The sequence below is a fragment of the Oncorhynchus nerka genome, linkage group LG27, assembly GCF_034236695.1.
Source record: "Oncorhynchus nerka isolate Pitt River linkage group LG27, Oner_Uvic_2.0, whole genome shotgun sequence".
In the NCBI taxonomy this organism is placed as follows: Eukaryota; Metazoa; Chordata; class Actinopteri; order Salmoniformes; family Salmonidae; genus Oncorhynchus; species Oncorhynchus nerka.
The window spans coordinates 84,882,357-84,908,208 of NC_088422.1; the positions used below are offsets into that span (position 1 = coordinate 84,882,357).

Genomic DNA, 25,852 nt, shown 5'->3' on the forward strand with positions numbered 1-25,852 from the left:
CTCTCCTCTCTCTCTCCTCCTCCCTCTCTCTCTCTCTCCTCTCTCTCTCTCTCTCCTCCTCCCTCTCCTTCTCTCTCTCCTCCTCTCTCTCCTCCTCCCTCTCCTCCTCCCTCTCCTCCTCCCTCTCCTCCTCCCTCTCCTCTCTCTCTCCTCCTCTCTCTCCTCCTCCCTCTCCTCATCCCTCTCCCCCCAGCCCTTCCTGCCCCTGTCAGACAGTGGAGCTCTGTATGACTCAGATGAGAGCGGAGAGGAGGATGACGACGACGATGATGATGATGCTTTCCTCTCTGACACACAGATGACTGAACACTCTGACCCCAACTCATACAGGTGTGTCATTGTTGTGCCTTTTCCTACTTGACATCTCAGTAGAGTTCAGCTGTGGACAGCCCTTTGTATTGGGCCATGGTACACTGATAGTTCAGAGTATTTTCTACTAAGATTCAACACCCTGCCATCTTACCTGTAATGTCATGGTATGCTCTCTCCCTCTCCTCCCTCTCTCTCTCTCCTTTCTCTTCTCTCCTCTCTCCTCTCTCCTCTCTCCTCTCTCCTCTCCTCTCTCCTTTCTCTTCTCTCCTCTCTCTCTCCTTTCTCTTCTCTCCTCTCTCTCTCACCTCTCTCTCTCCTCTCTCTTCTCTCCCTCTCCTCTCTCCTCTCTCTCTCCTCTCTCTCTCCTCTCTCTGTCTCTGTGTGTAGTTGGTCTCTGATCCGTCTGGTCATGGTGAAACTGGCTCTACATAACGTCAAGACCTTCCTCCCTCTCACTGGACTGGACTTCACAGGTACACAAACACACACACACACTAGGGTTGATTGGCAGGAAACCGTTTACCGGGATTTACCGATCAAAACCACTCCATTTCCCGGGTTAAAAACCTTCGAGAAACCGGTAAATGATAATAAATTCTTTATATGAACAGCAAGAAGTGGAATGGAAATGTTAAATTATATGTGATGTCTAAATCTGTCTTCTCTACGGCCTCTGCATAATGAATCATCAACACTCAGGGTGGGGCCAGACAGCCCTACTCAGGGTGGGGCCAGACAGCCCATCTCAGGGTGGGGCCAGACAGCCCATCTCAGGGTGGGGCCAGACAGCCCATCTCAGGGTGGGGCCAGACAGCCCATCTCAGGGTGGGGCCAGACAGCCCGTCTCAGGGTGGGGCCAGACAGCCCGTCTCAGGGTGGGGCCAGACAGCCCGTCTCAGGGTGGGGCCAGACAGCCCGTCTCAGGGTGGGGCCAGACAGCCCGTCTCAGGGTGGGGCCAGACAGCCCGTCTCAGGGTGGGGGTCTCACAGCCCGTCTCAGGGTGGGGCCAGAGAGCCCGTCTCAGGGTGGGGCCAGAGAGCCCGTCTCAGGGTGGGGCCAGACAGCCCGTCTCAGGGTGGGGCCAGACAGCCCGTCTCAGGGTGGGGCCAGAGAGCCCGTCTCAGGGTGGGGCCAGAGAGCCTTATTTCTTAATTGTAAAGATATATATTTTTTATTGTAGCTGCAGAGTTTTAAAACAGTCTGTCACTCGAATATCGTTGCTTTAAATCAGTGCCTGACCGAGCACTCTCGGCACTGTCTTTCTCTCTCTCCATCAACTCCATTCAAATTGCATCCAAAATAGATCATCCTGTTCTAGATTGTTCTTTATATATAGATGTCCTAGCCCACCTCTTTCAGATAATACATTCAATGCAGTATTAGTCTTATATTTAGCAAATGAATGATGGGTTATGCATAATAAGCTTGTACTTTATAGCCTCTTGTCTCTTGCTCAGTACACACACCTGTGCTCCGCTGGCCTCTCCTTAAATAACGCTCCTTAGCTCTTGGAGTCCCATGCAGGAAAAGATACACTAGAATAGTTTGCTGGACATTATTATATTTTTGCATTTCTTATACCAATAGACCATTTGAAGAGGGACACAAGCTCTTGTTTGCTGAATGTTAAATACAGCAGCCAATAGAACTCACAGGTAGTTTGAAAGAAGAGTGAACTCACGATGGTGGTAGGTTATAACAGTTATTTATTCAGACCCATAACCATTCAGTCTTCATGAAGAGAAGTGAAAGCCTTCTGCATCTAATTCTGGTCCTATATTATTCAACGATGTCTTTAGAATGATGAAGATGAGAACAACAAAACGTATTTCATTGAACTGTTGAAAGAGAGGAAGGAATGAAGCAACAATAGAGAAAGAGGAGGTGGGCTAGTAACATTAGGGGAAATATTATGAAAGGTCAGCCTACTAATTATACAAATAGGCCCTATTCAATTTCAGAATTGAAATCTAATTTTCTAGCCTGTAGTAACTTTGTAGGCTGCATGTGCTGCACCAGAATCACATGATCTCTCCCTGCGTTATCATGGTTTGAATGAGGTGAGTAAATCCAGTTCATATACAGTATAATATAATGCAGTACAGGAATACAGATTAGCCTACTGGAGCTAGTTTCATTTATTTAGCCAAGAGAGCATATAGCTAGCTACATCTATGGGCTTTTATGTTTTTCTGTCGTGTGTAATGTGCAGTAGACTATATCATATATGTATTGGATAAGGGCACCATCATTTGGGCTTGGGCTCAGTAAATGTCTTTAATGTAGGGCTCAGTAAATGTCTTTAATGTGTAGGGCTCAGTAAATGTCTTTAATGTAGGGCTCAGTAAATGTCTTTAATGTAGGGCTCAGTAAATGTCTTTAATGTGTAGGGCTCAGTAAATGTCTTTAATGTAGGGCTCAGTAAATGTCTTTAATGTGTAGGGCTCAGTAAATGTCTTTAATGTGTAGGGCTCAGTAAATGTCTTTAATGCAGGGCTCAGTAAATGTCTTTAATGTAGGGCTCAGTAAATGTCTTTAATGTAGGGCTCACTAAATGTCTTTAATGTAGGGCTCAGTAAATGTCTTTAATGCAGGGCTCAGTAAATGTCTTTAATGTAGGGCTCAGTAAATGTCTTTAATGCAGGGCTCAGTAAATGTCTTTAATGCAGGGCTCAGTAAATGTCTTTAATGCAGGGCTCAGTAAATGTCTTTAATGCAGGGCTCAGTAAATGTCTTTAATGTGTAGGGCTCAGTAAATGTCTTTAATGCAGGGCTCATCAGGCTCAGGTAGCATCAGGGTTGAATTTTGGATCAAAGCTCTTACATCCAGACAGGCCTATTTATATACTTTATAATGCTTTTGAATGACACTTCCAGTTTTGGCGGGATATTCCGTAGCCCGGGAGAAAAGTCAATTATTCTGGGGATGGAACAATTGTAATATACCGGGAAAATATTGAACACGCACTTACGCACATACGCACGCACGCACGCACTCACTCACGCACTCACGCACTCACTCACTCACGCACTCACGCACTCACGCACTCACGCACTCACTCACTCACTCACTCACTCACTCACTCACTCACTCACTCACTCACTCACTAGAGCGGCGCAACCAAAACAGTTTTTCTTTCTGTTATCGTCCCTCCTCCCTCCATCAGACCTGCCGGTCACGTCTCCTCTGGGGAATGCTGTGCTGAAGACACTAGAGAACTGGGAGACCCAACTCCAGGAGAGGATGAACAAGTTTGATGGTCCTCCTCCCAACTACATCAACACCTACCCCACTGACCTCAGCACAGGAGGGGGGCCCGCCATACTGAGACACAAGGCCATGCTGGAGCCTGACAACACACCTTTCAAGTGGGTATTATTCACACACACACACACACACACACACACACACACACACACACACACACACACACACACACACACACACTGATACATAGACTACACACACTGATACATAGACTACACACACACACACACACAGAGAGAGAGATACATAGACTACACACACAGATACATAGACTACACACACACAGAACATAGACTACACCACAGAGAGAGAGATACATAGACTACACACACAGATACATAGACTACACACACACAGAACACAGACTACACACAGATACATAGACCATAGACTACACACACAGATACATAGACTACACACACACACAGATACATAGACTACACACACAGATACATAGACTACACACAGATACATAGACTACACACAGATACATAGACTACACACAGATACATAGACCATAGACTACACACACAGATACATAGACTACACACACACACAGATACATAGACTACACACACACACAGATACATAGACTACACACACAGATACATAGACTACACACAGATACATAGACTACACACAGATACATAGACTACACACAGATACATAGACTACACACAGATACATAGACTACACACAGATACATAGACTACACACAGATACATAGACCATAGACTACACACACAGATACATAGACCATAGACTACACACACATATACATAGACTACACACACAGATACATAGACTACACACACAGATACATAGACTACACACACAGATACATAGACTACACACACAGATACATAGACTACACACACAGATACATAGACTACACACACAGATACATAGACCACACACACAGAACACAGACTACACACAGATACATAGACCATAGACTACACACACAGACACATAGACTATACATAGACCATAGACTACACACACAGATACATAGACTACACACACACACAGATACATAGACTACACACACAGATACATAGACCACACACACACACCCATGTTCTCACATGTGTGTGTGTCTCATGTTCCAGGAATAAGAACCACATTTCGTTCCCTGCGAGGCGTCTCTGGCACTACCTGGTGAAACAGGAAGTTCTTCAGGAGACTCTGATTCGCTATATCTTCACTAAGAAGAGGAAGCAGAGCGAGGTAACGAGCTAAACTGGACCCCTGGTACAATCTGTCTGTCCCCTACATCTACAGCATGTCTGGTCTCATACACCAGGCATACTTTATTTACCTGGTTATTACTTACACATTAAACAAGTCAAATGGTCATTATATGTTTCAAGGTGGATTCAGAAAGGTGTCATTATATCACCTAACGTGTTAATGATTAATGAAGTGGATTCAGAAAGGTGTCATTATATCACGTAACGTGTTAATGATTAATTAAGTGGATTCAGAAAGGTGTCATTATATCACCTAACGTGTTAATGATTAATTAAGTGGATTCAGAAAGGTGTCATTATATCACCTAACGTGTTAATGATTAATTAAGTGGATTCAGAAAGGTGTCATTATATCACCTAACGTGTTAATGATTAATTAGGTGGATTCAGAAAGGTGTCATTATATCACCTAACTTGTTAACCTGTTGCTTCTACTAGGGACGCTTGCGTCCCAACTAGAGCTCTGGAAATGCAAATGCGCTACGCTAAATGCTAATAGTATTAGTTAAAACTCAAAAGTTCATTAAAATACACATGCAGGGTATCGAATTAAAGCTACACTCGTTGTGAATCCAGGCAACAAGTCAGATTTTTAAAATGCTTTTCGGCGAAAGCATGAGAAGCTATTATCTGATAGCATGTAAACACCCCAAAAGACCCACAGGGGACGTAAACAAAATAATTAGCATTTCGGCGTTACACAAACCGCACAATAAAATAGAAAACATTCATTACCTTTCACCATCTTCTTTGTTGGCACTCCTAGATGTCCCATAAACACTATTTGGGTCTTTATTTCGATTAAATCGGTCCATATAAAGCCTAGATATCGTTATATGTAGACTGTGTGATAAACGAAAAAAACATTGTTTCAAAACGTAACGTAATTTTTTAAAATTCAAAAAGTCGACGATAAACTTTCACAAAACACTTCGAAATACGTTTGTAATGCAACTTTAGGTATTAGTAAACGTTAATAAGCGATAAAATTCATCAGGAGGCGATGTAAAGATCATTAGCTGTCCGTCTGGAAAAATGTCCGGCTAGAAACTCAACGAAAATATCCGGTCCTAGACCTAAGGAGATACGGTGCCCTGCATGTGTTTGACCAAGAAAAAACTCGAAGGGAAATGACAAGACTCTAGACACCGTGTGGAAGCTGTAGGTACTGCAACCTCAGTCAATTAATTGTGGTTCACCTTTATCAATGGGTTCAAGTAGCGCATGGATATATTTTCCCATTTTCAGTGATCAGTTTTTCCTGTGCTTTTCGATGTAAATGCCGTTCTGGTAAAGCCACAGCAGTGATTTAACCAGTTTTATAAACGTCTGAGTGTTTTCTATCCACACAGACTAAGCAAATGCATATACTATATTCCTGGCATGAGTAGCAGGGCGCTGAAATGTTGCGCGATTTTTAACAGAATGTTCAAAAAAGTAGAGGGTCGACTTAAGAGGTTAATGATTAATTAAGTGGATTCAGAAAGGTGTCATTATATCACCTAACGCGTTAATGATTAATGAAGTGGATTCAGAAAGGTGTCATTATATCACGTGTTAATGATTAATGAAGTGGATTCAGAAAGGTGTCATATCACGTGTTAATGAGTACATAGCAGGTAACTTCTGAGAAACAGGTTTAACATAGTGTTCCCTCCTCCAGTCCAGCCTCTCCTACAACATGCATCATGTCAGACAGATCATCAGTCTGGATGTGTCCTTAGAATCATCTTCACAACTATAGTTCTTCAAACCCCAAATTCTATTCATTTATATTTGATATATTCTGTATTTTGAGTAAGGTCCATAATTATTTTGTACATTATGGCCCAGTTAATTTAACTTCTGAAGAGTAGTGTATAACACACACACACACACACACACACTTCTATTGTTTTTATTATGGTTTTGACGGCCTTGTATTGTGTAATCAAGAACAGAGAATTCTGTGATGTCTGCACACCATCACTACTACTATCATCACCTCTATTATTAGTATTATTCAAAAGTTCATGATCATGTCTGCAGACATCTGCTAACACAGACAGTTATCTTATATGGTGCATCTCCTTTCTAAACGAAATTATAACCACATACATAGATCCTGCTTTGTTGAGATTTGAGTAGAAAGTTAAAGATGTGATTTCAAACTAAAGAGGAACCTTATACCTGACTTCCAGTAAGTAGACTCTTTAAGGTGTGTTTATTTTGACTTTGTTGTTGAGACTGTGCCCCACCCTCCCCTCCACCCACTGTCATTACATTGAGAGAGACCTCTGCTATCTCCCCAGCACTCCACTCTGTTACCATGTGATTGGACATTGTTTGGGTTGGGAGAAGCCTTTGCCTCATCCACGTATTGACACACTGACTGTGTGTGTGGCTGCGTGTATCTACCATCCAAACAACCCTGTCATTTTTGTTTTCTTCATTGTGTGTTTTGTGCATGTGTTGTGTAGTGTGTTGAAGGCTATATGGATCTCCTCAGCCCAAACTGTGTATCTGGAGCTCTCAGGTCCAACAAGGTAGTATCAAGGTGTCTGTCTGTACAGTATGAATGGTACCTGCTCAGGGCTGTGTAAGTCTCTCTTCTAATCACTTGGCATGCTTCACCTCACCATTACTACTCACTAACCCAACACGACCAGGGTTTTCCAGAGCTTCACCTCACCATTACTACTCACTAACCCAACACGACCAGGTTTTTCCAGAGCTTCACCTCACCATTACTACTCACTAACCCAACACTGCCAGGGTTTTCCAGAGCTTCACCTCACCATTACTACTCACTAACCCAACACGACCAGGGTTTTCCAGAGCTTCACCTCACCATTACTACTCACTAACCCAACACTGCCAGGGTTTTCCAGAGCTTCACCTCACCATTACTACTCACTAACCCAACACTGCCAGGGTTTTCCAGAGCTTCACCTCACCATTACTACTCACTAACCCAACACGACCAGGGTTTTCCAGAGCTTCACCTCACCATTACTACTCACTAACCCAACACGACCAGGGTTTTCCAGAGCTTCACCTCACCATTACTACTCACTAACCCAACACGACCAGGGTTTTCCAGAGCTTCACCTCACCATTACTACTCACTAACCCAACACGACCAGGGTTTTCCAGAAATAACATTTGTAATATTCCTGGAATCAGGAAGGAATAAGAATCCGTAATCCTTAAACCAGGATTTCTGAAAAATGTAAGAATTTTGGGAAAGTTAGCATAATTTTGCAACCTTACCTACTAGCTAACCTCACTGTCACTAACCCACTAACTCATCACATAACCTCACCCCACTGACACGGTCTGTCACTAACCCACTACCTCATCACATCACTGTCACTAACCCACTACCTCATCACCTCACTGTCACTAACCCACTACCTCATCACCTCACTGTCACTAACCCATTAACTCATCACATCACCTCACCCAAATGTCTGTCACTAACCCACTACCTCATCAACTCACCCAAATGTCTGTCACTAACCCACTACCTCATCACCTCACCCAAATGTCTGTCACTAACCCACTACCTCATCACCTCACCCAAATGTCTGTCACTAACCCACCTCATCACATCACCTCACCCCACTGACAAGGTCTGTCACTAACCCACTATCTCATCACCTCAACCCACTGTCTTTCACTAACCTACTACCTCATCACCTCTGTCACTGTCAACCCATCACCTCTGTCTGTCTGTCACTAACCCACTACCTCATCACCTCAACCCACTGTCTGTCACTAACCCACTACCTCATCACCTCAACCCACTGTCTGTCACTAACCCACTACCTCATCATCAAATGTCTGTCACTCAACCCACTACATCTCACCACACTGACAAGGTCTGTCACTAACTATCTCATCACCCACTACCTCATCACCCACGGTCTGTCTCTAACCCCACTCATCACACTGTCTGTCACTAACCCACTACCTCATCACCTCAACCCACTGTCATCTAACCCACTACCTCATCACCTCACACCACGGTCTGTCTCTAACCCACTAACACACCTCTGTCTCTACCCTGTCACTAACACACTGACACGGTCTGTCTCTACCCCCACTAACACACTGACACGGTCTGTCTCTACCCCCACTAACACACTGACACGGTCTGTCTCTACCCCCACTAACACACTGACACGGTCTGTCTCTACCCCCACTAACACACTGACACGGTCTGTCTCTACCCCACTAACACACTGACACGGTCTGTCTCTACCCACACTGACACGGTCTGTCTCTACCCACACCACGGTCTGTCTCTACCCCCACACACTGACACGGTCTGTCTCTACCCCCACTAACACACTGACACGGTCTGTCTCTACCCCCACTAACACACTGACACGGTCTGTCTCTACCCCCACTAACACACTGACACGGTCTGTCTCTACCCCCACTAACACACTGACACGGTCTGTCTCTACCCCTACTGACACGGTCTGTCTCTACCCCCACTAACACACTGACACGGTCTGTCTCTACCCCCACTAACACACTGACACGGTCTGTCTCTACCCCCACTAACACACTGACACGGTCTGTCTCTACCCACACTGACACGGTCTGTCTCTACCCACACTGACACGGTCTGTCTCTACCCCCACTAACACACTGACACGGTCTGTCTCTACTCCCACTAACACACTGACACGGGCTGTCTCTACCCCCACTAACACACTGACACGGTCTGTCTCTACCCACACTGACACGGTCTGTCTCTACCCACACTGACACGGTCTGTCTCTACCCCCACTAACACACTGACACGGTCTGTCTCTACTCCCACTAACACACTGACACGGGCTGTCTCTACCCCCACTGACACACGGTCTGTCTCTACCCCCCACTGACACACGGTCTGTCTCTACCCCCACTGACACACGGTCTGTCTCTGTCTGGTCATTCCTTCTATAATTCCTTCTATAGCTGGGCCTAAAGTCTTCCATTCTTCTGCTGCTGGACCCATTCTTCATTTCTTCCTTAATACTATCATCCCCTCTGTAATAATGTCTTATTCCAGCCCCTCTTCCAGCTCTGACAGAGAGGTGTCACGTGGACCTAACCTGCATGTTCTCTCTGAGTGCTCACTGTGTCACTGCTGTGTGTGGCTGTGTGTCAGTGTAGGGGTGTTGTGATAGCGTGTGGCTGTGTTTGTATGTAACAGGTGTGTATGCTAAGACATTGTGTGTCTGTGTACAGTATGTATGTACCAGGTGTACTAAATGATGGCGGGTGCTGTGATAATGTGTTCCAGGTGGAGGGAGACTTAGGCTACCCAGGAAGGAATGCTAAGATCATCCACAAGGAGTCTGACATCATCATGGCCTTCGCCATCAACAGGGTGAGAGACCTCTGCAGTGCACACAGACACCCACACACAAAGCTTTCCCATTTGATGAACATGGCACCTGAATGTCAAACTACGTCAGGTTTTAGAGTCCGACACCATAGAGATAAATGAGTAGAGTGGATTCCATTAGACTGGCCAATAAGGCCACCAGTTAACATATAACAGTCTAAGCCCTGTCTAATTTTATACTTTTTTTAACATCTATTTAATCCCTTATTTTTGTCATTAAACAGTCTCCATATATACTTCCATAAATGATTTTAAACTGGTACCGGGGGACCTTCAGACTGGACTTGTGAGACCTGTGGACGTCCTAGAGCAGAACAGCCCATGTACACGTGTTCCTGAGTCTCACCTTTACACAGATCAGTGTTTAGCCCAAACTGTTGGGACCCTACAGACAGAAGTTGGCAGATCGGCAGTATCGGCTTCAGACCAGTCCCAAGACGCTTGTGGGGGTCGTAGAGCAAAACGGAGGACACCATCGTGTTCCTGAGAGTCTCCTCCTTAAAGGGATTTTTGTCCAAACCGTTCCGTCGCTACAGACGATTTTGTGAGAGTACCGATTTTGGGATGTCTCATGGTCTCAACACTGCTCTAGCTCTGTCACCTTTCACCCCAAATGCGGAAGTGTTACATAGGCGGATGCGGTGGATTGAGACACATCCAATGCAAAAAAAATTAGATCTGTACCTTAAACTGATGGATTTTTGTATTCTGCTAAATAGATTTCCACATGGGCGTGGACATCAGCCTTAGGGGGGTTAACACACAGTTCACCATATCTAAATGTTTCTGTATGTTGGAATGTCTCTACTCATTCAGATGATGTGGTATACATTTACTGGCATCTCTTCTCTCCCTCCCTCCCCCCTCTTCTCTCCCTCCCACCCCCCCTTCTCTCCCTCCCTCTCCCCCCCCCCTCCCTCCCTCTCCCTCCCTCTCCCTCCCCTCCCCCCCTTCTCTCCCTTATTCCCTCTTCCCCCCTTCTCTCCCTTATTCCCTCTTCCACCCCCTTCTCTCCCTTATCCCCTCTTCCCCTCTCTTCTCTCCCTCCCTCGTCCCCTCCCCCTCTTCCCTCTCTTCTCTCCCTCCCTCGTCCCCTCCCCCACTTCCCCTCTCTTCTCTCCCTCCCTCGTCCCCTCCCCCTCTTCCCCTTTCTTCTCTCCCTCCCTCGTCCCCTCCCCCCACTTCCCCTCTCTTCTCTCCCTCCCTCATCCCCTCCCCCACTTCCCCTCTCTTCTCTCCCTCCCTCGTCCCCTCCCCCTCTTCTTTCCCTCCCTCCCTCGTCCCCTCCCCCTCTTCTCTCCCTCCCTGCCTTATCCCCTCCTCCCCTCTCTTCTCTCTCTCCCTCATCCCCTCCCCCTCTCTTCTCCCCCTCCCTCTTCTCTCCCTCCCTCCCTCCCTCTCCCTCTCTCTCTCCCTCCCTCCCTTATCCCCTCCTCCCCCTTCTCTCCCTCCCCCTCACCCCTCTTCTCTCCCTCCCTCCCACCCCTCTTCTCTCCCTCCCTCCCTTATCCCCTCCTCCCCCTCTTCTCTCCCTCCCCCTCCTCCCTCTTCTCTCCCTCCCTCGTCCCCCCCCTTCTCTCCCTCCCCTCACCCCTCTTCTCTCCCTCCCTCCCTTATCCCCTCCTCCCCCCTCCTCTCTCCCTCCCCCTCCAGGCTAACACCAATGAGATAGTGCTGGCGTCCACTCACGACGTGCAGGAGGTTGATGTGTCCACTCTGTTAGCTGCTCAGCCCTACACCTGGATAGGAGAGGACTTTGACAAGGAGTCACACAGGTCAGTACACTGTTACACACACATACACATATACATACACACATATACATACATTGTGTTGGACTTCTTTCTCTCCTCAGTTCTGATGACGTGGACTACCGTTCTTCCCACACTAACGTTGCCCAGGCCTCCTCTACCCCGTCCCACTTCAACCCCAAAGACATGGCAGCCTCTGCATCCATGCCCTGGCTGGGGAGTGGGCAGACCAGCATGGGTGCTAGTGTGGTACGACACACAAACATCCTCCACTCACTCACACACTCACACACACACACATCCTCCACTCACACACAAAACATCCTACACACACAAAACATCCTCCACTCACTCACACATTCACTCACACACATACACACACAAAACATCCTACACACACAAAACATCCTCCACTCACTCACACACACACAGATGCATAGTATAATCACACACAGACACACACACACATACATACAGTGTGTGTATATAAATACACTACCGTTCAGAAGTTTGGGGTCACTTAAACATTTCCTTGTTTTTGAAAGAAAAGCACATTTTTTTGTCCATTAAAATAACATCAAATTGATTAGAAATACAGTGTTAATGTTGTAAATGACTATTGTAGCTGGAAACGGCTGATTTTTAATGGAATATCTACATAGGCGCACAGAGACCCATTATCAGCAACCATCACTCCTGTGTTCCAATGGCACATTGTGTTAGCTAATCCAAGTTTATCATGTTAAAATACTAATTGATCATTAGAAAACCCTTTTACAATTATGTTAGCACAGCCGAAAACTGTCTTGCTGATTAAAGAAGCAATACAACTGGCCTTCTTTAGACTAGTTGAGTATCAGGAGCATCAGCATTTGTGGGTTTGATTACAGGCAAAAAATGTCACAAACAAATAACTTTCTTCTGAAACTCGTCAGTCTATTCTTGTTCTGAGAAATGAAGGCTATTCCGTGGGCCAGCATCCCGGAATCGCCTCTCCACTGTTGGCATTGAGACTGGTGTTTTGCAGGTACTATTTAATGAAGCTTCCAGTTGAGGACTTGTGTGGTGTCTGTTTCTCAAACTAGACACTTGAATGTACTTGTCCTCTTGCTCAGTTGTGCACCGGGGCCTCCCACTCCTCTTTCTATTCTGGTTAGGGCCAGTTTGCGCGCTTCTGTGAAGGGAGTAGTACACAACATTGTATGAGATCTTCAGGTTCTTGGCAATTTCTCACATGGAATAGCCTTCATTTCTCAGAACAAGAATAAACTGACGAGTTTCAGAAGAAAGTTATTTGTTTCTGGACATTTTTAGCCTGTAATCAAACCCACAAATGCTGATGCTCCTGATACTCAACTAGTCTAAAGAAGGCCAGTTGTATTGCTTCTTTAATTAGAACAGTTTTCAGCTGTGCTAACATAATTGCAAAATGGTTTTCTAATGATCAATTAGCCTTATAAAATGATAAACTTGGATTAGCGAACACAACGTGCCATTGGAACACAGTAGTGATGGTTGCTGATAATGGACCTCTGTACGCCGATGTAGATATTCCATTGAAAATCAGCCTTTTCCAGCTACAATAGACATTTACAACATTAACAATGTCTACACTGTATTTCTGATCAATTTGATGTTATTTTAATGGACAACAAAATGTAATTTTCTTTCAAAAACAAGGACATTTCTAAGTGACCCCAAACTTTTGACATTTCAGTTGAATGCATTCAGTTGGACAATTGACTAGGTACAGTATCTCCTTTCCTACTTTCCATTTACTTGGACCTTGTCAGTGCAGTGTAGTCCAGTGAGAGAGGTAGTAGTCTGTACTGACCTGTAGAGGGACACAGTACTCAGGAGTCAAACCTCCGTCCCAGCCTGTCTGGCTCACAGCTCACCACTCTAAACTCAAGGTCCTGTCTGTTTATTATGAAAACCCCTCCCTATTGTCTCTCCCCACACTGCTCTGGTGTCATAGGAAATATGTGCAGCAGTACCTAGCAGAACTCATCAGAGTACTGTAAGACAGTACGGTTTAAAGCAAGCAGACAAACGTTCTTCTTTTAATGTCAGAAGTCATTGTCTCACCCTATTCCTCGCTCGCTGTGTCTGAACTGAGGCCCGCTAGCTGGACCTAGTCAGTCCAGTGAATATGGACACTGCTTTATCTATCTCAGGCCAAACCGACAGAGAGTTGAGGACTAAACAGGCTGGTAGATGAGTCTATGTTACCAGAGATAGGCAGTGTGTGTGTTTGTATGAGAGAGATGGGAGAGTATCAACACACAGATACCCAGCTCTCACAGTGTCCTCTCGGCTGCCCAAGGTACAGGTCTGCGTCACCGCATCACCACTTCTCAAATATGTCCCCATTCAAGTGATAATTCTTCATGCTACAGTCAATATGGAGTACCATGTACCAGAAGTATAAATATGTCCTATTCTAGGTGGTGAGTATTGGTAAGGCCAGACTGTATGTGTAAAATAGGTCCCAGTTCAGATGATGAATCCCCTTTAGAGTGAAAGGTTGTAGAGTAGTTTTAATGAACTAAAAGAAAGACCTGCACACTGCTCTGGCCAGTATGACTTCAGTTTATGAAGCTGACGTATCGGCATGTTGGCCTTCATCAGAGCTGTTTCAGTTCAAAGAAATGTCCTAGTTGAGTACTGAAGTCCGTAATGTAGGGCATCACTGTGTATTGACTGAATTCTTTAAAGACTGAGGTTTCAAATGAAGTTTGATGTATTAGGTTATTTGAATGTTGTTTTTCAGATTATGAAGAGGAACCTGAACAATGTGAAGAGAATGACCTCCCACCCCATATTCCAGTACTGTAGGTATCATCTAATGTATACAGTACCATATACCACTACTAGGTTATATACAGTATGCCACTACTAGGTTATATACAGTATACCACTACTAGGTTATATACAGTATGCCACTACTAGGATATATACAGTATGCCACTACTAGGTTATATACAGTATACCACTACTAGGTTATATACAGTATACCACTACTAGGTTATATACAGTATGCCACTACTAGGTTATATACAGTATGCCACTACTAGGTTATATACAGTATGCCACTACTAGGTTATATACAGTATGCCACTACTAGGTTATATACAGTATGCCACTACTAGGATATATACAGTATGCCACTACTAGGTTATATACAGTATGCCACTACTAGGTTATATACAGTATGCCACTACTAGGTTATATACAGTATGCCACTACTAGGTTATATACAGTATGCCACTACTAGGTTATATACAGTATGCCACTACTAGGATATATACAGTATACCACTACTAGGTTATATACAGTATACCACTACTAGGTTATATACAGTATACCACTACTAGGTTATATACCACTACTAGGATATATACAGTATGCCACTACTAGGTTATATACAGTATACCACTACTAGGTTATATACAGTATACCACTACTAGGTTATATACAGTATACCACTACTAGGTTATATACAGTATACCACTACTAGGATATATACAGTATACCACTACTAGGATATATACAGTATACCACTACTAGGTTATATACAGTATACCACTACTAGGTTATATACAGTATGTGTACTATACAGTATACCACTACTAGGTTATATACAGTATGCCACTACTAGGTTATATACAGTATGCCACTACTAGGATATATACAGTATACCACTACTAGGATATATACAGTATACCACTACTAGGTTATATACAGTATGCCACTACTAGGTTATATACAGTATGCCACTACTAGGTTATATACCACTACTAGGATATATACAGTATGCCACTACTAGGTTATATACAGTATGCCACTACTAGGTTATATACAGTATACCACTACTAGGTTATATACAGTATGCCACTACTAGGTTATATACAGTATACCACTACTAGGTTATATACAGTATACCACTACTAGGTTATATACAGTATACCACTACTAGGTTATATACAGTATACCACTACTAGGTTATATACCACTACTAGGATATATACAGTATGCCACTACTAGGATATATACAGTATACCACTACTAGGTTATATACAGTATACCACTACTAGGTTATATACAGTATACCACTACTAGGTTATATACCACTACTAGGATATATACAGTATGCCACTACTAGGTTATATACAGTATACCACTACTAGGTTATATACAGTATACCACTACTAGGTTATATACAGTATACCACTACTAGGTTATATACAGTATACCACTACTAGGTTATATACCACTACTAGGATATATACAGTATGCCACTACTAGGTTATATACAGTATGCCAATACTAGGTTATATACAGTATACCACTACTAGGTTATATACCACTACTAGGATATATACAGTATGCCACTACTAGGATATATACAGTATACCACTACTAGGTTATATACAGTATACCACTACTAGGTTATATACAGTATACCACTACTAGGTTAGTACTACTAGGTTATATACAGTATGCCACTACTAGGTTATATACAGTATACCACTACTAGGATATATACAGTATACCACTACTAGGTTATATACAGTATACCACTACTAGGATATATACAGTATACCACTACTAGGATATATACAGTATACCACTACTAGGTTATATACAGTATACCACTACTAGGTTATATACAGTATGCCACTACTAGGTTATATACAGTATGCCACTACTAGGTTATATACAGTATGCCACTACTAGGTTATATACAGTATGCCACTACTAGGTTATATACAGTATGCCACTACTAGGTTATATACAGTATACCACTACTAGGTTATATACAGTATGCCACTACTAGGTTATATACAGTATGCCACTACTAGGTTATATACAGTATACCACTACTAGGTTATATACAGTATACCACTACTAGGTTATATACAGTATACCACTACTAGGTTATATACAGTATACCACTACTAGGTTATATACAGTATACCACTACTAGGTTATATACAGTATGCCACTACTAGGTTATATACAGTATGCCACTACTAGGTTATATACAGTATACCACTACTAGGTTATATACAGTATACTAGGTTATGCCACTACTAGGTTATATACAGTATGCCACTACTAGGTTATATACAGTATACCACTACTAGGTTATATACAGTATACCACTACTAGGTTATATACAGTATACCACTACTAGGTTATATACAGTATACCACTACTAGGTATATATACAGGTACAGTATGCCACTACTAGGTTATATACAGTATACCACTACTAGGTTATATACAGTATACCACTACTAGGTTATATACCACTACTAGGATATATACAGTATGCCACTACTAGGTTATATACAGTATACCACTACTAGGTTATATACAGTATACCACTACTAGGTTATATACAGTATACCACTACTAGGTTATATACCACTACTAGGATATATACAGTATGCCACTACTAGGTTATATACAGTATACCACTACTAGGTTATATACAGTATACCACTACTAGGTTATATACAGTATACCACTACTAGGTTATATACCACTACTAGGTTATATACCACTACTAGGATATATACAGTATACCACTACTAGGTTATATACAGTATACCACTACTAGGTTATATACAGTATACCACTACTAGGTTATATACAGTATACTAGGTTATATACCACTACTAGGTTATATACAGTATACCACTACTAGGTTATATACAGTATGCCACTACTAGGTTATATACAGTATACCACTACTAGGTTAGTATACCACTACTAGGATATATACAGTATATACAGATATATACAGTATACCACTACTAGGTTATATACAGTATACCACTACTAGGTTATATACTAGGTTATATACCACTACTAGATATATACAGTATGCCACTACTAGGTTATATACAGTATACCACTACTAGGTTATATACAGTATACCACTACTAGGTTATATACAGTATACCACTACTAGGTTATATACAGTATACCACTACTAGGTTATATACAGTATGCCACTACTAGGTTATATACAGTATACTAGGTTATATACCACTACTAGGTTATATACAGTATACCACTACTAGGTTATATACAGTATGCCACTACTAGGTTATATACAGTATGCCACTACTAGTTATATACAGTATGCCACTACTAGGTTATATACAGTATACCACTACTAGGTTATATACAGTATACCACTACTAGGTTATATACAGTATACCACTACTAGGTTATATACCACTACTAGGTTATATACAGTATGCCACTACTAGGTTATATACAGTATACCACTACTAGGTTATATACAGTATACCACTACTAGGTTATATACAGTATGCCACTACTAGGTTATATACAGTATACCACTACTAGGTTATATACAGTATACCACTACTAGGTTATATACAGTATACCACTACTAGGTTATATACAGTATACCACTACTAGGTTATATAGTATACCACTACTAGGATATATACAGTATACCACTACTAGGTTATATACAGTATACCACTACTAGGTTATATACAGTATACCACTACTAGGTTATATACCACTACTAGGATATATACAGTATGCCACTACTAGGTTATATACAGTATACCACTACTAGGTTATATACAGTATACCACTACTAGGTTATATACAGTATGCCACTACTAGGTTATATACAGTATGCCACTACTAGGTTATATACAGTATACCACTACTAGGTTATATACAGTATACCACTACTAGGTTATATACAGTATGCCACTACTAGGATATATACAGTATACCACTACTAGGTTATATACAGTATACCACTACTAGGTTATATACAGTATGCCACTACTAGGTTATATACAGTATACCACTACTAGGTTATATACCACTACTAGGATATATACAGTATGCCACTACTAGGTTATATACAGTATACCACTACTAGGTTATATACAGTATACCACTACTAGGTTATATACAGTATACCACTACTAGGTTATATACCACTACTAGGATATATACAGTATGCCACTACTAGGTTATATACAGTATACCACTACTAGGTTATATACAGTATACCACTACTAGGTTATATACAGTATACCACTACTAGGTTATATACAGTATACCACTACTAGGATATATACAGTATACCACTACTAGGTTATATACAGTATACCACTACTAGGTTATATACAGTATACCACTACTAGGTTATATACAGTATACCACTACTAGGTTATATAGTATGCCACTACTAGGTTATATACAGTATGCCACTACTAGGTTATATACAGTATACCACTACTAGGTTATATACAGTATACCACTACTAGGATATATACAGTATACCACTACTAGGTTATATACAGTATGCCACTACTAGGTTATATACAGTATGCCACTACTAGGTTATATACAGTATGCCACTACTAGGTTATATACAGTATACCACTACTAGGTTATATACAGTATACCACTACTAGGTTATATACAGTATACCACTACTAGGATATATACAGTATACCACTACTAGGATATATACAGTATACCACTACTAGGTTATATACAGTATACCACTACTAGGTTATATACAGTATGTGTACTATACAGTATACCACTACTAGGTTATATACAGTATGCCACTACTAGGTTATATACAGTATGCCACTACTAGGATATATACAGTATACCACTACTAGGATATATACAGTATACCACTACTAGGTTATATACAGTATGCCACTACTAGGTTATATACAGTATGCCACTACTAGGTTATATACCACTACTAGGATATATACAGTATGCCACTACTAGGTTATATACAGTATGCCACTACTAGGTTATATACAGTATACCACTACTAGGTTATATACTAGGTTATATACCACTACTAGGTTATATACAGTATACCACTACTAGGTTATATACAGTATACCACTACTAGGTTATATACAGTATACCACTACTAGGTTATATACCACTACTAGGATATATACAGTATGCCACTACTAGGATATATACAGTATACCACTACTAGGTTATATACAGTATACCACTACTAGGTTATATACAGTATACCACTACTAGGTTATATACCACTACTAGGATATATACAGTATGCCACTACTAGGTTATATACAGTATACCACTACTAGGTTATATACAGTATACCACTACTAGGTTATATACAGTATGTGTACTATACAGTATACCACTACTAGGTTATATACAGTATACCACTACTAGGTTATATACAGTATGCCACTACTAGGTTATATACAGTATGCCACTACTAGGATATATACAGTATACCACTACTAGGATATATACAGTATACCACTACTAGGTTATATACAGTATGCCACTACTAGGTTATATACAGTATGCCACTACTAGGTTATATACAGTATGCCACTACTAGGTTATATACAGTATGCCACTACTAGGTTATATACAGTATACCACTACTAGGTTATATACAGTATACCACTACTAGGATATATACAGTATACCACTACTAGGATATATACAGTATACCACTACTAGGTTATATACAGTATACCACTACTAGGTTATATACAGTATGTGTACTATACAGTATACCACTACTAGGTTATATACAGTATGCCACTACTAGGTTATATACAGTATGCCACTACTAGGATATATACAGTATACCACTACTAGGATATATACAGTATACCACTACTAGGTTATATACAGTATGCCACTACTAGGTTATATACAGTATGCCACTACTAGGTTATATACCACTACTAGGATATATACAGTATGCCACTACTAGGTTATATACAGTATGCCACTACTAGGTTATATACAGTATACCACTACTAGGTTATATACAGTATACCACTACTAGTATACCACTACTAGGTTATATACAGTATACCACTACTAGGTTATATACAGTATGCCACTACTAGGTTATATACAGTATACCACTACTAGGTTATATACAGTATACCACTACTAGGTTATATACAGTATACCACTACTAGGTTATATACAGTATACCACTACTAGGTTATATATATACCACTACTAGGATATATACAGTATGCCACTACTAGGTTATATACAGTATACCACTACTAGGTTATATACAGTATACCACTACTAGGTTATATACAGTATACCACTACTAGGTTATATACCACTACTAGGTTATATACAGTATGCCACTACTAGGTTATATACAGTATACCACTACTAGGTTATATACAGTATGCCACTACTAGGATATATACAGTATACCACTACTAGGTTATATACAGTATACCACTACTAGGTTATATACAGTATACCACTACTAGGTTATATACAGTATGCCACTACTAGGTTATATACAGTATGCCACTACTAGGTTATATACAGTATACCACTACTAGGTTATATACCACTACTAGGATATATACAGTATGCCACTACTAGGATATATACAGTATACCACTACTAGGTTATATACAGTATACCACTACTAGGTTATATACCACTACTAGGATATATACAGTATGCCACTACTAGGTTATATACAGTATACCACTACTAGGTTATATACAGTATACCACTACTAGGTTATATACAGTATACCACTACTAGGTTATATACAGTATACCACTACTAGGTTATATACAGTATACCACTACTAGGATATATACAGTATACCACTACTAGGATATATACAGTATACCACTACTAGGTTATATACAGTATGCCACTACTAGGTTATATACAGTATGCCACTACTAGGTTATATACAGTATGCCACTACTAGGTTATATACAGTATGCCACTACTAGGTTATATACAGTATGCCACTACTAGGTTATATACAGTATGCCACTACTAGGTTATATACAGTATGCCACTACTAGGTTATATACAGTATGCCACTACTAGGTTATATACAGTATACCACTACTAGGTTATATACAGTATACCACTACTAGGTTATATACCACTACTAGGATATATACAGTATGCCACTACTAGGATATATACAGTATACCACTACTAGGTTATATACAGTATACCACTACTAGGTTATATACAGTATACCACTACTAGGTTATATATATACCACTACTAGGATATATACAGTATGCCACTACTAGGTTATATACAGTATACCACTACTAGGTTATATACAGTATACCACTACTAGGTTATATACAGTATACCACTACTAGGATATATACAGTATACCACTACTAGGATATATACAGTATACCACTACTAGGTTATATACAGTATACCACTACTAGGATATATACAGTATACCACTACTAGGATATATACAGTATACCACTACTAGGTTATATACAGTATGCCACTACTAGGTTATATACAGTATGCCACTACTAGGTTATATACAGTATACCACTACTAGGTTATATACAGTATGCCACTACTAGGTTATATACAGTATGCCACTACTAGGTTATATACAGTATACCACTACTAGGTTATATACAGTATACCACTACTAGGTTATATACAGTATGCCACTACTAGGTTATATACAGTATACCACTACTAGGTTATATACAGTATGCCACTACTAGGTTATATACAGTATGCCACTACTAGGTTATATACAGTATACCACTACTAGGTTATATACAGTATGCCACTACTAGGTTATATACAGTATGCCACTACTAGGTTATATACAGTATGCCACTACTAGGTTATATACAGTATGCCACTACTAGGTTATATACAGTATACCACTACTAGGATATATACAGTATACCACTACTAGGTTATATACAGTATACCACTACTAGGTTATATACAGTATACCACTACTAGGTTATATACAGTATACCACTACTAGGATATATACAGTATACCACTACTAGGTTATATACAGTATACCACTACTAGGTTATATACAGTATGCCACTACTAGGTTATATACAGTATGCCACTACTAGGTTATATACAGTATACCACTACTAGGTTATATACAGTATACCACTACTAGGTTATATACAGTATGCCACTACTAGGATATATACAGTATACCACTACTAGGTTATATACAGTATACCACTACTAGGTTATATACAGTATACCACTACTAGGTTATATACAGTATACCACTACTAGGTTATATACAGTATACCACTACTAGGATATATACAGTATGCCACTACTAGGTTATATACAGTATACCACTACTAGGTTATATACAGTATACCACTACTAGGTTATATACAGTATACCACTACTAGGTTATATACAGTATACCACTACTAGGTTATATACAGTATGCCACTACTAGGTTATATAGTATACCACTACTAGGTTATATACAGTATGCCACTACTAGGTTATATACAGTATACCACTACTAGGTTATATACAGTATACCACTACTAGGTTATATACAGTATACCACTACTAGGTTATATACAGTATACCACTACTAGGTTATATACAGTATACCACTACTAGGTTATATACAGTATACCACTACTAGGTTATATACAGTATACCACTACTAGGTTATATACAGTATGCCACTATGGTTATATACAGTATACCACTACTAGGTTATATACAGTATACCACTACTAGGTTATATACAGTATGCCACTACTAGGTTATATACAGTATGCCACTACTAGGTTATATACAGTATACCACTACTAGGTTATATACAGTATACCACTACTAGGTTATATACAGTATGCCACTACTAGGTTATATACAGTATGCCACTACTAGGTTATATACAGTATGCCACTACTAGGTTATATACAGTATGCCACTACTAGGTTATATACAGTATACCACTACTAGGTTATATACAGTATACCACTACTAGGATATATACAGTATACCACTACTAGGTTATATACAGTATACCACTACTAGGTTATATACAGTATACCACTACTATACAGTATACCACTACTAGGTTATATACAGTATACCACTACTAGGTTATATACAGTATGCCACTACTAGGTTATATACAGTATGCCACTACTAGGTTATATACAGTATACCACTACTAGGTTATATACAGTATGCCACTACTAGGTTATATACAGTATGCCACTACTAGGTTATATACAGTATGCCACTACTAGGTTATATACCACTACTAGGATATATACAGTATGCCACTACTAGGATATATACAGTATACCACTACTAGGTTATATACAGTATACCACTACTAGGTTATATACAGTATACCACTACTAGGTTATATACCACTACTAGGTTATATACAGTATGCCACTACTAGGTTATATACAGTATACCACTACTAGGTTATATACAGTATGCCACTACTAGGATATATACAGTATGCCACTACTAGGTTATATACAGTATGCCACTACTAGGTTATATACAGTATGCCACTACTAGGTTATATACAGTATGCCACTACTAGGTTATATACAGTATACCACTACTAGGTTATATACAGTATACCACTACTAGGTTATATACAGTATACCACTACTAGGTTATATACCACTACTAGGATATATACAGTATGCCACTACTAGGTTATATACAGTATACCACTACTAGGTTATATACAGTATGCCACTACTAGGTTATATACAGTATACCACTACTAGGTTATATACAGTATACCACTACTAGGTTATATACAGTATACCACTACTAGGTTATATACAGTATGCCACTACTAGGTTATATACAGTATACCACTACTAGGTTATATACAGTATACCACTACTAGGTTATATACAGTATGCCACTACTAGGTTATATACAGTATACCACTACTAGGTTATATACAGTATGCCACTACTAGGATATATACAGTATGCCACTACTAGGTTATATACAGTATACCACTACTAGGTTATATACAGTATACCACTACTAGGTTACTACTAGGTTATATACAGTATACCACTACTAGGTTATATACAGTATACCACTACTAGGTTATATACAGTATACCACTACTAGGTTATATACCACTACTAGGTTATATACAGTATACCACTACTAGGTTATATACAGTATACCACTACTAGGTTATATACAGTATACCACTACTAGGTTATATACAGTATACCACTACTAGGTTATATACAGTATACCACTACTAGGATATATACAGTATACCACTACTAGGTTATATACAGTATACCACTACTAGGTTATATACAGTATGTGTATATACAGTATACCACTACTAGGTTATATACAGTATACCACTACTAGGTTATATACAGTATACCACTACTAGGTTATATACAGTATGCCACTACTAGGATATATACAGTATACCACTACTAGGTTATATATATATACAGTATACCACTACTAGGTTATATACAGTATGCCACTACTAGGTTATATACAGTATGCCACTACTAGGTTATATACAGTATGCCACTACTAGGTTATATACAGTATGCCACTACTAGGTTATATACAGTATACCACTACTAGGTTATATACAGTATACCACTACTAGGTTATATACAGTATACCACTACTAGGATATATACAGTATACCACTACTAGGTTATATACAGTATACCACTACTAGGTTATATACCACTACTGTTACTATACAGTATACCACTACTAGGTTATATACAGTATACCACTACTAGGTTATATACAGTATGCCACTACTAGGTTATATACAGTATGCCACTACTAGGTTATATACAGTATACCACTACTAGGATATATACAGTATACCACTACTAGGTTATATACAGTATGCCACTACTAGGTTATATACAGTATGCCACTACTAGGTTATATACAGTATACCACTACTAGGTTATATACAGTATGCCACTACTAGGTTATATACAGTATACCACTACTAGG

At 40.2% G+C, this 25,852-nt stretch overlaps 1 protein-coding gene across 1 annotated transcript in view; it reads left to right on the forward strand.

Moving 5' to 3' along the window:
* The window catches only part of dmxl2 (Dmx-like 2), a 145,873-nt gene that overhangs the window by 72,083 nt on the left and 47,938 nt on the right, over positions 1-25,852 (forward strand). The window contains 9 exon segments of the mRNA XM_065011174.1: positions 194-330; positions 700-785; positions 3,481-3,682; positions 4,694-4,811; positions 7,294-7,359; positions 10,119-10,205; positions 11,877-11,998; positions 12,079-12,223; positions 14,748-14,808. Of these exon segments, the coding sequence (XP_064867246.1) occupies positions 194-330; positions 700-785; positions 3,481-3,682; positions 4,694-4,811; positions 7,294-7,359; positions 10,119-10,205; positions 11,877-11,998; positions 12,079-12,223; positions 14,748-14,808 (1,024 nt within the window).